The sequence below is a fragment of the Vipera ursinii genome (assembly GCF_947247035.1).
Source record: "Vipera ursinii genome assembly, chromosome: 3".
NCBI classification, from domain to species: Eukaryota; Metazoa; Chordata; class Lepidosauria; order Squamata; family Viperidae; genus Vipera; species Vipera ursinii.
In genome coordinates, this window is record NC_139516.1 from 75205482 (window position 1) to 75220908 (window position 15427).

Below are 15427 nucleotides of genomic sequence, written 5' to 3' on the forward strand. Positions count from 1 at the left end.
TTTGTAGCCTATACTCATGGATGTATGGGCAATACACCCATCAACCATGAAACTTCCCTTTAACATAGAGAGGTCATTGTTTCATTGTGACCAAATAAACACAGTAAATCTAGGTGATGGGTTTTAAAGTTGCTAGCTGTTTCTATTCAAGATCTGTTACAGTGGAATTTGGAAAAAAAACAAAGCAAAAATGCAGTTTCAATCAAAACCAACTTTCAACACCTATGAAAAATAATATGATTCAGCTTTATGGCAGCTTTGAACAATCAAGCTATTGTTTACCACCTAGGGACTTGAGAGTGATATTGCTTTAGCTTTTATGAATGCATTTATTGCTTTAAATAAATGCATTCTTTCTGAATTCCTTATAATTGTCTGCTCTTTGGGGATTCTGTCACTGTGATCCAGCCTTACTGTGGAACATTATATTTCCACTTTGCCATCATCAGTCCTTCCTTTCAAAAGTGTCTCAATCAATTATTTCTAGAGTTTATTCTCAGTGTATTTTTATCTTTCCAACACTCCCAACTACATCCCCCCTTTTCATTGCTTTCAAATGTTTTTTTTTATTGTGGCTTCACTAGATATTGTTTTATTTACCATAAGGTGCCGAAGCTGCATTGTGCAGGAGTGATAGATGAAGATGCTTTAAGAGAACTGTTACTATTAATATTTGAGCATTTTAGTGAATCATGTAATTATAATTTAGACAGTCTGTAAAATAAATTTTTCTTTTCACCAGGCTCCTCTCACTCTGCAACTGCAAATCTCGATGGAGAAACATAAAAAGACTGACTGCCATGAGAAGGTTTAATGAGAAAGTTGACAAAAGAAGAAATATAAGATGTAGTACAATCCTCAACATGTTTGCTGGGAAATAAGTCTCACTTAGTTTAACAGGGGCTCCTTTTCGGGAAGATGGTTGCCTTAAATCATGTATATTTCCTTTGAGCTATCAATTATGCCTCTTCTCCGCGAGCTGCATTGGCTTCCAGTTGCCCTCTGGGTGAGATTCAAGGTGCTGGTGATGACCTATAAAGCCCTAAATGGCTTGGGTCCAGACTATCTAAGGGAACACCTGCTGCTGGCATCAACTTCCCATCGTCCTGTGTGCTCCCATAGGAAGGGCCTTCTCAGGGTGCCGCCGGTCAGGGAATGCCGGCGGGTGATCCCCAGAGGGAGGGCATTCTCTGTGGGCATGCCTGCCCTTTGGAATGATTTACCTGTGGAACTCCAGACTGTCCCCAACCTGCGCTCGTTTCGCTGGGACCTGAAAAACTGGCTTTTCAATCTATCTGGCCTGGACTGAGGAGGTTTTTAGTTTTAAGTTTTAACATTGTTTTATTGTTGGGCTATTATTAATTTAATTCTTTTTAATTCTATTTTTATCTTAACTTATATTGTCTTTTAAATATTGCCCTGTAAACCACACTGAGTCCTTCAGGAATAGGGCAGTATAGAAAACTAAACAAACAAACAAACAAACAAACAAACAAACAAACAAACAAACAAACAAATAAATAAATAAATAAATAAATAAATAAATAAATAAATAGCTAGCAGAATTGTGAAATTGAGGCATTTTCTGCCCAGGTCATGGTGTTTTCTGCAGAATTTTCAAGAGTCTTCCTATAAATAACAAGGTCTACTATGATGTGCTTGAAACTCTTCTCTGAGTTATGAAGGAGGAAAGAACTTGTGATAGATATGGCTTACTCAAGCTGCTCAGATAAGTTAAAATACAATTTACATAGAAACCATGCAAGCAGAGCACAGAGCACCTTGCACCAATTTTCACTTTGCATTTCTTGAAGAATGAATTATGGAGAAGAAGAAATATTCAAGTAGAATTGATTGCTGCTTTCTGTTATTTGGCAGATTTGTATGTTAGAATATTTAAGAGTCTTTTGGTAGAGTAAAGAAGGGTTGGGAGGGTTATAGGCAGGGGTATTTTCAGGGATGGATCTGTTCTGTACCAGCCTGCTACCGGCCCTGCAGAAAAGGCAGGGACAACCCCTTTTACAAGAAGGCAAGAGGCTGGAACTAAGCCTGCCAAATTTATGGATACAAAAGCAAACAGAACAAGACACGAACCATGAAACAGGAGCTATTCAAGCGGTTGCCTTCAGCAAACCAGCCCTCCCACGCATTCCCCTTTTATACAGTTCAGGGCGTGGCTTCTCTCTGCCTCCTTCCAAGGTGCCCCATTGCCTTCCTTTTTACTCCTGATTGACTGCCTCCTGTGTCGGGCATCCTTGAACAGGGCCAGCTGTGGGTCATCTTCATCCACGCTGTCAGGCTCACATAGCTGGGTCTGCGTTGTGACCAGGTGGGAGGGGCCTGGCTGAGGGCTTTGTGGAGCCTCAATATTATTCTCAGCAAGCTCTTCAACACCCCCCCTCCTCCTCTGAGTCGTCCGACCCAACTGTCGAACCCACAGGCTGACCCTGAATCACAGCAGGATCAGTGGAATCAAAACAGTGGGTACAACCCCTTTTTACACGTGGATAATGCATGGAACACATAATATAAAGTGGTGGAACTTTGATCCTCTGGTTGCACTTGCCAGTTTGATGTACAATGCCTTGGGCCAGACTTTGCCAGAACCAGACTGTAACCTGAGGCTAAGGCATAGTTAACTAAGGTAGACACTAAGGTGGGCTTGTCAAACTCACAATGTTACATGACGTCATGTGACGTATCATGACTTTTTCCCCATTGCCAGCAATAGGGTGGGTGCAGTTTCAGCGTGATGCATCTGGCCCACAGGCCAGCAGTTTGACATGCCTGCACTAAGGTTTACACTAACGTTTAGCCCACATATTTTCTCATGCTAGAAATATAGCAAATAATATTTTAGGAGCTATTTCATACCAATGTCATTTTTCTTTAGAAGAAACTACTTCAAATGGTAGCAGCTGTCCAATGTTAGTCAGCAGAAGGTAACACTTTCTTTCTTCTTTTAAAATTTTCCTCGAAAATTTTGTTGATTATCTGTTGTCCAAGTTAGCAAATGTAATGTTCTGTTGTAATTCATCTTCTCAACCCTAGACAGGTTTAATGGTAGTGTGGTGGCTCAGTGGTTAAGTTGATGGGCTTGTCAGCTGGAAAGCTGGCAGCCCAGGTTTGAGACCCAAGTGCCATATGACAGGATGAGCTCCTGTCCTCACCTCAGCAAGGGCCAATCTAGCAGTTCAAACGCATTCAAATGCAAGTAGATAAATAGGTACCACTTTGGTGTGAAGGTAACCATGCTCTGTGATGTCATGCTGGCTACATGACTACAGAAATGTCTTTAGACAGTGCTGCCTCAATGGCCTTGAAACACAGATGAGCAACAACTACAGTTGGCAATGACTAGTGAAGTAAAATCTGCAGGGGGACAGGTTTAAAGGACATCTTTTTAGAGAAGATTTTGACATTACCCAAGGAAAACATTCTAGGAGCTAATACGAAGGCGCGAGGGGGGGAGTCAAAACAAGGTTGATCTTTTAGATATTTTCTGCAATATGTCGTATACTGTTATACATGATGTTAAAGTTACCACAACAACAGGAAGCCTCAGAAACCTGAGGCTAAACCATTGGAGCCCAAACGCGGCAGCCGTTGACAGTGACAGCTGTCAAAAGGCTGCTGCAAGGCAATCGCGCAAAAGGCAAAAGGAGTCCTTCAATCGCTCAACTATACCGTGGACCCAGTCAGAATGGCCAACCTCGGACACATCAGGGAGTTCGACGTCCATCACCCCGAGGGATGGGAGTCGCACTGGGGGCAGGTCGAAGGGTACCTCGTCGTGAACAAGATCACGGAAGACCGCCACAAGACCGCGGCATTACTTTGCCTCAGCAGACCAGCCATCTATGACATTGCTGTGGGACTCTGCAGCCCGGACCTGGTCGCCACCATTCTGTATGCTGAGCTGACCAAACGCCTCAGCAAGCACTTTATGCCCAGGTGGTTGGAGTTGTACTGGCGGCTCAACTTCGCTCGCCGTTGTCAGCAACCGGGTGAATCGGCTACAGAATTCATTGCGGGGGTCCGTCATGCTGCCCGCAGATGCCAATTTCCAGACCTTGATGATCGTGTCCGAGACCAGATAATTGCTGGACTTCGGAACGAGCGGCTTCAATGGAAGCTTGTGGCTAAGCCTACGATGGATCTCACAGAAGTCACTCTGGAGATCATGGTGTACGAAGACAGCCATTGTAAAGACTCGTCCTCATCGGGATGCGGCCCCAGCGGTTCGGTCCATCAGGCCAGAGAGCTCAACATCAGGGACCTCAAGGACGACACCGGAGTAGACGCAATCATCCCAAGATTTAATAGGATGGCCGCAGGCCGAGAGGGAAACCATAGACTGACCAAGCCAGAGGGCACAAGCCCAAACCCCAACCCCTCAGGCGCAAGGACCAGGTGCGCTAGCTGCGGTGGGGCCCACGCCAGGGCCACCTGCCGTTTCAGGAATGCCAAGTGTCACAGATGCGGGAGACCGGGCACATCCACTCCGTGTGCCGCAGCCGAAACCAGGAGACCCTCCACGAACTTGAGGCTATTCTGTCAGGTAGGACCAAGTCTTCCCGCCCACCCCCAAAAGCCCCACAACCCTCAGTGTTATCCATCCTCTCCAACCAGACGCCCCTAGCAATTCATCACCTAAAACCCAAAATAAAGATCTGGGTTAAGATCCAAGGGGTCCCATGCGAGATGGAGGTGGACTCAGGGTCCTCCATTTCCATCATATCCTGGGACACCCTCCAGGGAATCAGGTCTCAAAGCCACCACCATATTCCCCTCCAGCCCTCCCGAATCCTACTCGCCGATTTCCAAGGAGCTCCCATAAGCTTAAAGGGGCAGGCCAAGATGAGAGTAGGATTCAAAAAGTTTCAGGGGCACCTCATGGCCCAGGTCACCGAAGGAACCCGGGCCAGCCTCATCGGTCTGGACTGGTTCGAGGCTTTGGGCATACGCTTAGAAGGAACAAACCGCATCCAGTTGCAAACCCTGGAAAACGTCTGCAAACAATTTGCCGACGTTTTCGATGGGACATTAGGCAAATACACAGGCCCCCCAATAGACCTCAAGCTCAAACCCGAGGTTGCCCCTATCAGAATCAAAGCCAGGAGGGTTCCCTTTGCCCTCAAACAAAAAATTGAGAGCGAACTAGACCGACTAGTTGCCCTAGTTGAACCCACGGATGGAGGAACCTGGGAAACCCCGATAGTGACACCTGTCAAGCCTAACGGGGACATAAGAATCTGCACGGACTATAAAGCAACCCTCAACCGCGCATTGAACCCCCACGCTTACCCGGTCCCCGCCGTTCCTCCAGCTTCCTGTCACTAGGGAAACAGCTGACGCCCAAACTATCATTACACACCGCGGGCCTTTCAAAGTAACCTGCCTCCAATTCAGCATTTCAGTGGCTCCTGGCATCTTCCAGGAAGTCATGGAAAGAACTCTGAAGGGAATTCTGGGGGTTTGCCCCTACTTCGATGACATCCTCATTGCAGGGGAAACCGAGAGCATATTAGCAGCCAGACTGCATGAAGTGCTAACCAGATTTCATAGTGCAGGGTTAAAGCTCAAATGAGAGAAATGCTCCATAGGGGTTCCATCCATGGAATTTCTGGGTAACAGGATAGACTCCCAAGGAATCCACCCCACTAATTCCAAAATCCTAGCCATCAGGGCTGCCCCAGCCCCCCAAAACAAAACAGAGCTCCAAGCATTCCTTGGGCTCTTGAATTTTTACCATGCCTTCCTCCCCAGGAAGGCAACAATAGTGGAACCTCTCCATAGGTTACTTGACAAAGGAGCATTATGGCAGTGGACATCAGTCCATGAGGATAGTTTCACAAAACTCAAACAGTTGCTTTCAAGTAATACAACCATCTCCCATTACAGAGAGGATAAACCCCTCTGCATAGCTTGCGATGCATCGCCGTATGCGATTGGAGTGGTTTTGAGCCACCTGCTAAGCGACGGGACACAGGCGCCTGTTGCCTATTACTCTAGGACCCTCTCCAAAGCTGAAAGGAACTATGCCCAGATCGATAAAGAAGCACTGGCAATTGTGGCGGGCATTAAAAAATTCCACGATTACCTATATGGCCACCCATTCACGATATTCACCAACCACAAGCCCTTGCTAGGGCTATTCATCTGGGACCGGCAAACCCCCCAAATTCTCTCCCCCAGGATGCTGCGATGGACCACATTCCTCTCTGCTTACTCTTACCACTTGGTTTACAAGCCAGGTCCACAAATGTGCCACGCAGACGGCCTCAGTAGACTGCCCCTTCCCCATGTAGACCCAGCCCCAGCCCTGGCTGGTCACATCCTAGCCATCCAGGAGCTCCTTGAGTGCCCTTTAACAGCAAAAGACATCGCTGCCGCAATGGGCAATGACAAAACCCTCAGTAGGGTACTGGCGTGGGTTTTTTCGGGGTGGCAGGCCATTAGCCCAGGCGCAGAATTTCAACCCTATTTCATGAGGTGCAACGAATTGACCTCCCACCTGGGCTGTATAATTTGGGGCAGCAGGGTGGTTGTGCCAGACCCAAGGTTTTGCACACATTGCACGACGGACACCCAGGCATCGTAAAAATGAAATCCTTAGCCCGCAGTTATGTCTGGTGGCTGGCCATCGATAAGGACATAGAAATACACGTAGCTGGCTGCTATTTATGCCAGCAGACCCAACCAGCACACCCCAGGCCCCCATTCACAAATGGGAAATGACCTGGAATCCATGGTCCCGGGTCCACATTGACTTCACTGGCCCCTTTCAGGGACAGGTTTTCCTCATCGTAGTGGACAGTTTTTCCAAGTGGTTGGAGGTTCTCCTGGTTTCCAGCACAATGACTGCTGCCACCATTCAGGGACTCAGGGGGATTTTCGCCACACACGGCCTCCCCGATGTCTTAGTCTCCGACAATGGCCCACAATTTACCTCTCATGAATTTCAGATCTTTGCCAAAAACAACTGTATTAGGCACTTCACATTGGCCCCCTTCCACCCTTCGTCTAATGGCCTAGCAGAGGTTTATTCATTTTATTTTTATTTTAATTCCATTTATATCCCGCCCTTCTCTGAAGACTCAGGGTGGCTTACAAGCTTAGCAGTAGCCTTCATTCTATGTATATGCCTGCTTATTAGGGCTTTCACACCCCCCCCAAGCGACATTATTACAAAGTCAGGTTATGGTGAGGACCACCAAAGACACTCTCTGCAAAATCATCGCAGGAGATTGGCACCGCCGCCTGGCACAGTTCCTCCTGTCTCACCATGCTACGCCCTGCTCCACCATATCGCAACCATCCCAGGACTTGCAATCCCCACCACAGGCGCCTCCAGAAGAAACATCGGGAGTTCCACACCTGGAGTAGGAGGTCCTCCTCCGCCGCTCCAACAGAGCCAAACGGCCCCCCGCCTACCTCGTGGACTTTGAATGGGCAGGAAGCTCGCCAACGATCAACAGTTCAGTTAAAAATGGTTATTCTGACAGTTCAGTTAAAAATGTTATTTAAAGGTTCACGGGTCAGGGGGGGAAAGGGGTGTTGTATACTGTTATACACGATGTTAAAGTTACCACAATAACAGGAAGCCTCAGAAACCTGAGGCTAAACCATTGGAGCCCAAACGCGGCAGCCATTGACAGTGACAGCTGTTAAAAGGCTGCTGCAAGGCAATCGCGCATGCGCCAGGGCCAATCTCAGCTGATAGCTGCCAAGCTGTCACAACGCCAGCTGAACATGCGCCACGCCTCGGCTGGCTACCTTTGACAGCTGTCAGAATCCCCGGCCCAGCCGCACAGGCGCAACACTCGGGAGCTGTCAAAGGCTACCAGAAGCCTATTGGTTGCCGCCCTTGCAGCAGGAGATTGCACTATGCTGATTGGTTAAAACAGTTGACAGCTCCTGTATAAAAGCGAGGGTTTCTCCGCCTGACAGCTGTCCGGAGCTGAAGCCAAATAAACATCTGAAACCCAGCCTGCCGTCTCCCTCTCATCATTCTCCGGATGATTCACAATATATCTCTGGCTTCAGCATATTTCTTCAATATTTATATTTGTGAAGTGAGAGGGCATATAAATATGATAAATAAAAAAATACTTCAAGAGATATAACAGAGAAGTCTGCAACAGAGAATAGAAAACTAGTGCCCATTACTCACAAGAAACAAGAATCACCAACAGCTAAGTACTGAGATGATTAATAATTATTTCGACAATACATTTGATGATTACAGTATAAATCTGCAATTTGCATATGCAAATAAGATACCTAGTTTCAAGGACATAGACTAAACTGTTAGATTAGCTCAAACACCAGCACACTCAGTTGTTAATATTTCTAAATGATAGAGAGCTAAAGGAAAATCACTTGATCTAAAAGCAAAGCAATTCTCACAAATGATGTCAATATCATTATTGTGTACATCTCATGGATTATATTGTCAGTGTGTTTCAGAATGTATGCTAAATGTTGTGACATTGGTTCTCTTAAAAGATAGCCTGAGTTGTAGAATTACTTCTAAAGCAAATACAGTTGCTTTGTACAGTATTTGGAAAGAGAGAGCTTTTCGGAGATGTAGCTACATATGAATTAAAGTAGACCTGACTACCCTATTCTTGATATCTAGGAAAGCTGCTTCTACTTTTTCGAGGGAGATTGATTTGTTTTGTAAGAATGAAAATTGTGATACATATTTGCAAAATAATATTGTGCTGTTGTGTCTCTACTCTCCCTGTTGGGCTCAATTGAACAAACAACTTTGCTTCATTGTCCTGACATATTTTGGAAAGTTAAAAATAACACCCTACAATGATTCAACTACTAGTTGAATATTTTGCTATTGTGGAATACTGTACTATTCCTACAGCAAATTGGCAATTGGCAGGTCAAAAGATAAGGAATAATAAAATAGTAAAGCTACAAAACATACTGTATGTCAGCTCTTTTTATCTCTAATATGGGAAAAAGGAAGGGAAAAATTCAAACATTGCATTTCATTTATCTCTTTGTCACCCATAGGTATTCAACAGTAGCTGAATTGTTTTTGGATAGGGATTATACATAGCACTAATTTATTTTTCTGCAATTTTCTGCAAAGATTTGATTTATATTTAAATCAAATATAAAACTGTAATTATAGTTTACAAAAATGGTTCAATCTTCAAATACAAAGCAGTTATCTGATTCCTTCTCACCTTTTTCCACATCCTGTTTAACTTCCTTCCCTTCCTTTCCTACATACCCAAAGGAGTAATGGATCACCACCAAATATCTGTATTTGTTGCTTGAAATTAACAATGAAATTAAGTGAAGAGCTCTTTGTGAACCTAAACTGTTGAATTGCCTACAAGTGATTTAGTTTATCCTTTGTCCCCTCTGCATCATTATGCACATATACTGGAAAAAGTGATCTTAATTTGATTATAGATTTGTATATGTGTATGTGTTTTATAGGGGACACGGTGGCTCAGTGGGTTAGGACGCTGAGCTTGTCGATCGGAAGGTCGGCAGTTTGGCGGGTCGAATCCCGAGTGCCACGTAACAGAGTGAGTGCCTGTTACTCGTCCCAGCTTCTGCCAACCTAGCAGTTCGAAAGCACGTAAAAATGCAAGTAGAAAAATAGGGACCACTCCGGTGGGAAGGTAACAGCGTTCTGTGCGCCTTTGGCGTCTAGTCATGCCGGCCACATGACCACGGAGACGTCCTCGGACAAGCGCTGGCTCTTCGGCTTTGAAACGGAGATGAGCACCGGCCCCTAGAGTCGGAAACGACTAGCACGCAAGTGCGGGGGAACCTTTACCTTTACCTTTTATGTGTTTTATGAAAGAAAGAGAGTGCACATATTGTTGTATGCATGTATTCTTTTTGAAGATCTGACTATATATGTGAAAGTCCTCAGGATTCACATTCTTTTAAGAGTTTTAAGAGTTATTGCAGAAGCCCTAGAGATTTGGCAGCAATTTAACTCCTTGATTTTTAGATTCCACTTGCCACATGGATAATAAAATGTATACTGTATGGTTCTCAAGCCACTTCCTGTCACTGTCATTCTGAGAAAACAGATTGCAGTTCTAGATTGGACCAAGAATGACTGAAGGAAAAGTTCCCAAAGCTATTGGCGGATGCTTTCTGCAAAAGAAAGAGGTGATAGAAACATGCTGCTCTTAATAGTTAATTAATAATCTGTTTGTTAATAGTCAATTTGTAAACTGATAAGCAATCAATCCTGGAAGATGAAGCATAAATGACAAAGATTGGCTCCCAGCCACTTCTTTCTGCTCAAGAAGAACTGAAACTTACTCAGACTGCAATTCTCCTGCTTTTTCAAACAGTTAAGAATTAGATTTATAATTGAATAAGCTTAGAAGAAATTAAATTTATAACTTTGATCTTTTCTTTACCATCATAAATTATTATTTTTTCCAAAGGTTGAATTTTATTTTTGTAAGCAATAGCTCCTGTGGCTTCTTTGATTATTCCAATAAAATAGTGCCAGAAATAGAGTGGAAAAATGACTATTTAAATAACATCATTAACAATATCATTAAAAACTAGCTATTACTGAACAGGTGCAAAATTGTTAAATTGATGCTAATAACAGTAACAGTGAATGTTACCACCTATCTAACTAATATGTTTTCACTATGGGTGCTATTTAGGGAACTGAGATTCCCGTGAGCACATGAAAATGAATTTGTGTTGATAGAAGAATAACTGCTAACAAAGATTATCAATTAAAATGAAGCCAGCATTTATCTCTACAACAGTAGAGATATGAAAAAAAGAAATTGGGAGGGGGGCATAGACCATAGTATCTAACATATCATTAAGTCAAAGCATTGTTCCATATTTTAGCTTCAAGCTAATTATTATCCTGACTGTCTTTTAATCCTTCCAAGATGTTATCCAATTACAACAAGATAGTAGATATGTTCTTAGAAGACAGAAAATATTAACCCCAAACTATTACTGCCTTCAAGAAACAATTTTTTCTTTTAATTTTAAAGTGCTCTATTATCTTGTTCTCAGACATAATATTTCCTTGCTGCGGGAAGTGTTTCTTTTAGTTAAACTACTTCTTTTTTGCATTCCAGCACAAAATATTCAAGGAAGCCAACAAAAAGAAAATAAGAAAAACATATCTGTAACACAATAAAACATCAACCTCTCCCTATGCCAGGTCCTTGGGAAGAACTCAATAAGTGGATAAAAATGCCAAATCCATTCTGAACATTTGGCTGATTGTGCGATGAAATTAATATTATTTATTTAATTATTTCTATTTTAATTAATATTACAATGGTAGTTTCAGCTATCCTAGTTCCTCAGGAAGGGCCTGATAATAAAAAGTATGAAATCTAGTCAGAAATTCTGCATGCTGATTTGGGGTACTCTTCACTTGAAAAATCTGCATCTTTGTGTGTCCCAAGTATACAGCAACACTCCTGGGCATTTGGGGAGTTTAAAAATGGAATCTGGTTTTCTATTAATTGAGGAGAAGCTTGATCATAAACTTCAAAACAATTAGATAAGACAGCAAAAATGCAACATATTACTGTAATCAATATCTTGAGAAACACCACAGAACAGTGTTTATTATAATTGGATAGAAGGTATCATGAATATAATCATGAAAATGAGCATTAATTTGCCAACTGTTGTATTTGCAACAGATTATTTTCTATATTTGTTATATGTGCTTACAATATGTATAAATATGAATATTTAATCTGTGTTTTTATGTTGGCAGCTTAATAGCTGTAATAATGACAAGTCGAAAACGTGCACAGAATCATAGGCTGATATGGCTATCCTGTAAAAGCTTATTCAGTAAGAAGAACTTTTTTTAATAATTTGTGAATAGTTTGACAATAAACATGCCTAGGATTGACAGGTTAAGCATTTATTAAAAGTTAAACCATAGGTAAAATCTTCTATTAGCACCTAGAGAGAAATCAACAAATAATTATCCTCTCCAGCGATTCTGTCTTCGGTTGCTCTATTCTGAAAGTTACTTCAAAGCAAAGTGACAGAGAGTAAAAACCTTGCAGGTGAATGTTGAACAAACAGGATAGAATTTTCAGAAAACTGGCATTGTAAGTAATTTTTATTGCCAATGAATTTTTCATCTGGCTAACAATCTACTGTGCTAAGCATTATACGCTCCATTCTTGGTTTGGAAAAGATCATACTGCTAATGGATCATGCACTGCAATGGCATCACAACATTCTACCCAAATTCCAGAATTAAGGATGTGCTTGCCTGAGCAGTTGCACAAGCCTTAAGAAATGCATAATTTCAGGAACCAACTACATTATACAGCTGTACACATTCTGAAAACGATTCAGAAAAAACTGAACACAATATCCAACAACCCCTCCCCATGCCTTACTATTTAAAGCAGCCACATCTCCTTTTGGGCTTCTGAGTGAGCCTTAAAAGAATGGATACTGTTGCTTTAAGAGTCTCTTTAATTCTAATGAATTAATGCCTGCATCAACTGTATCCTTTTTTTAGATGGAAATCTAAAAAGTCTGCTTTAAAAACAGGTAGCTGCTGTGCTTGCACTTGGGCAGGATTCAAAGCATTTCATCCAAATGACTTGCAAAAGAATCCCCAGCTCTACAATATTATTATACAACCTTCATATATCTACATTTAGTATTCTTTCCCCCCCCCCCATGATGTTGGATGTAATTACAAGACTATCAAAAGGAGGAAAAGTTATCAAACAAAGCTAGTGTCTCACCATAGCAACCATCTGCATCAATCCCAGGTCCGGTGAATCCTGGGCTACAGTAACAACCATGGATTCCATTGCGAACTTCACATTTTGCATACTTGTGACATGGGTTGGTACAGTTCTGGAGGCTGTAGCAACTATCCAGCAGAGTGGCAAGAAACACTACAGGGATTGAAAAGCAACACAAAAGTGCTCATGTTAAGAGTAAACCACATGCTGAATTTTAAAACTAGCTCTACTTCAATAAGTTTGGGACTTACTAGCATGAAGCTGAGGCATCTTATCCCCAAATGGAAAATTACATTCCCACTACTAAACTTTTAAAGGCTCTCCTAAAAAAATAGTTGTATACCTGAGTAAGCATTTGAAAATACTTTTGTCAGGAATGTTTTATTGTCTCTGTCATATTTTATGTTGCTGTTTTTTTCCCATGCTTTCAAAAAATTCTTTCCTTTGTTTTCTGTATACATGTGTGTATATGTGTATGTGTGTTTGGGTTTTTTTTTGTGTGTGTGTGTACATCTCCCCACACATATGTATACAAATATATGTACATGTTTGCTTGTGGATATTAATATAAAGAAAAAAGAATGAACAAACATTCAGTGGGATTTACTCCCACATTTTTTAAAAACTATAGCCTAATGATCAAGAAGTGCTTAGGTAGAACCAATCTGTACAGAATAGAACTTATATCCTGCATACTGCTTTTCTGTATCATAGTTCTAATATACAAATCTAAGATTAACTGTGGCATTATTATACATTATTAATATTCTTTCATGCAGAGAATGCATCTTTTTTTAAAAAAAACCTTAGCCATTTATAAACAAATAAATCTTCTTTGGCTGTGTTTTATTACAATGCAATTTCTCCTCCAGATTCAATGAGAATGAATTCATAATGGTTCTTACAAATGCTAAAAATCTGTTGCAATTGTCAAATGTAGCAACTACCATAAAGGGATTTATGAATTGTTATAAGAACCTCGTTTCATTCCTAACTCTAATTTACTGTTAATCTTTATTCAGAAAGGGAAATCACCTACCTAACAGCAAGAGAAGCTTCATGGATGGTGCTTCTATGAAGTGTCCAGTTTCAAGTTCCGTTGCTACAAATGAAGGAATCTTGTTGGATGGTGCATGCTCATGTGCCCAATATCCATACATGTCAACAGAAGACAAAATCCTTGTAAAACCGCTGACCTTATGATGACATAGATATGCTCTTCCAGATCTTTTAATGAAAGGGCAAGGTAGGTTCAAATGGTGAATAATGAGTTGGAAGACAAAAGAAAAGTGTTATATAGAAAGGCTAACAGAAAAGATGGGAATGTAAAGATCAGCATGGAAAGTGAGTACAGAGGTTGAGATATTGAGGGCTGTGGAAAGAGCTGCAAACCAAACTTGGCTTTGGAAGGCTATGAAGAACAGAGCAGAAATAAAAACAGAGAGCAAAGTAGGTGCTAGCTTATTATCTCTCTTTGTTGAAGGTGGTTGAGCATATCAAAACTCTAGTATCCCCAAAGCTTGTGAAGTCTGACTGATCCTGCCTTGTTGATGGCTTTCCTTGAGTATCCAAAATATCCCAGCTGCTATATAAAATGTTGTCACTTTAAAAAGCAGCAGTATAAGAAGGAGGTACAGGAAATCCACTAAGATTTCTTTTGTGTGGAAAACAAAGTTGTAAAGCTCTGGAAGGAAGTAGGCAGGAAACTGAATGTGCAGCAAAGAATTTCAGGGCCAGCAGAAAAACTTACTCAGGGAGATATAAGTTGAAACTCTAAAGGAGGTGACATCACAATAATTAAGGGATAAAAGGGGCAAAGAAACTATACTGTGCAGTGGGGAAGTGGGAAACAAGAATTTTTTTAGACCAAACAAAGAATGATGAAAAAAATGCATCCCCTTTATCTCTGATGTGTTATTTCCTGTTATAGTCTCTGCTCTGTGTGACTTCTTTGAAAGCTTGCTGTAAACCTCTTCCAACATGATGTACTGAAATGTCATTCTTTACATAAGAAATACCTCATTGTTTCTGTTATGGCATCATCTTCCAAGACTTTGATTGAATAGAAGCTTGACTACAAATAAGATATAGTGCTCAAGATTTCTTGAGAAAGTATTTCCATGTTTACCTGAAAATACCATATAATATTAATAATGAGGTGAGTGCAGACCTTATGCATGAAGGCAGAGGGCTCTTTCTCCCAAAATAGACAATTGGATGTAGTTTCCGCTAAGCACAAAAGCTGTGGGAAATCTTACTTTGTATTCTTAAGCTGCCTCCTGTTTTACTTTGAGCAAACTCTTCAAAAGAAATTAAATTCAGAAGATCTTGGATTGACAGAAGTATCAATTCTCACTTTCATGATGATTATGGGAAAGGATTCCCCCCCTTTTTTGGATATACACCATCCCTACTCCAGCATACTGCATGCCATTTTGCTTGTGCTTCTTTACAAAAAAAGAAGCAATTTTTTTCCTGTTGCCTATCACTCTCCTGCCATGTTTTGTTCATTTTAGGGATAGTTTACACAAGTACCAATAGCAATAAATAACAGCAGAAAGGCCGAGAAGATATAGAAGGAGAAATCTAAAGGTCTCACAGATGTCCAATAATTCATTTTTTTATATCTACCCTGCCTGGACAATGACTGAATGAAA

General features: G+C 41.6%; 1 protein-coding gene across 1 annotated transcript in view; it reads right to left on the bottom strand.

The window, feature by feature from the left end:
* Positions 1–14298, bottom strand: part of ADGRL4 (adhesion G protein-coupled receptor L4) — a 121092-nt gene extending 106794 nt beyond the window's left edge. The window contains exons 1-2 of the mRNA XM_083360244.1: positions 13810–14298; positions 12768–12923 (exon numbers count right to left, since the gene is read on the bottom strand). Coding sequence (XP_083216370.1) covers positions 12768–12923; positions 13810–13930 — 277 coding nt within the window. The 5' untranslated portion in view covers positions 13931–14298. The remainder of the gene's footprint in view (positions 1–12767; positions 12924–13809) is intronic.
* Positions 14299–15427: the final 1129 nt, after the last annotated feature.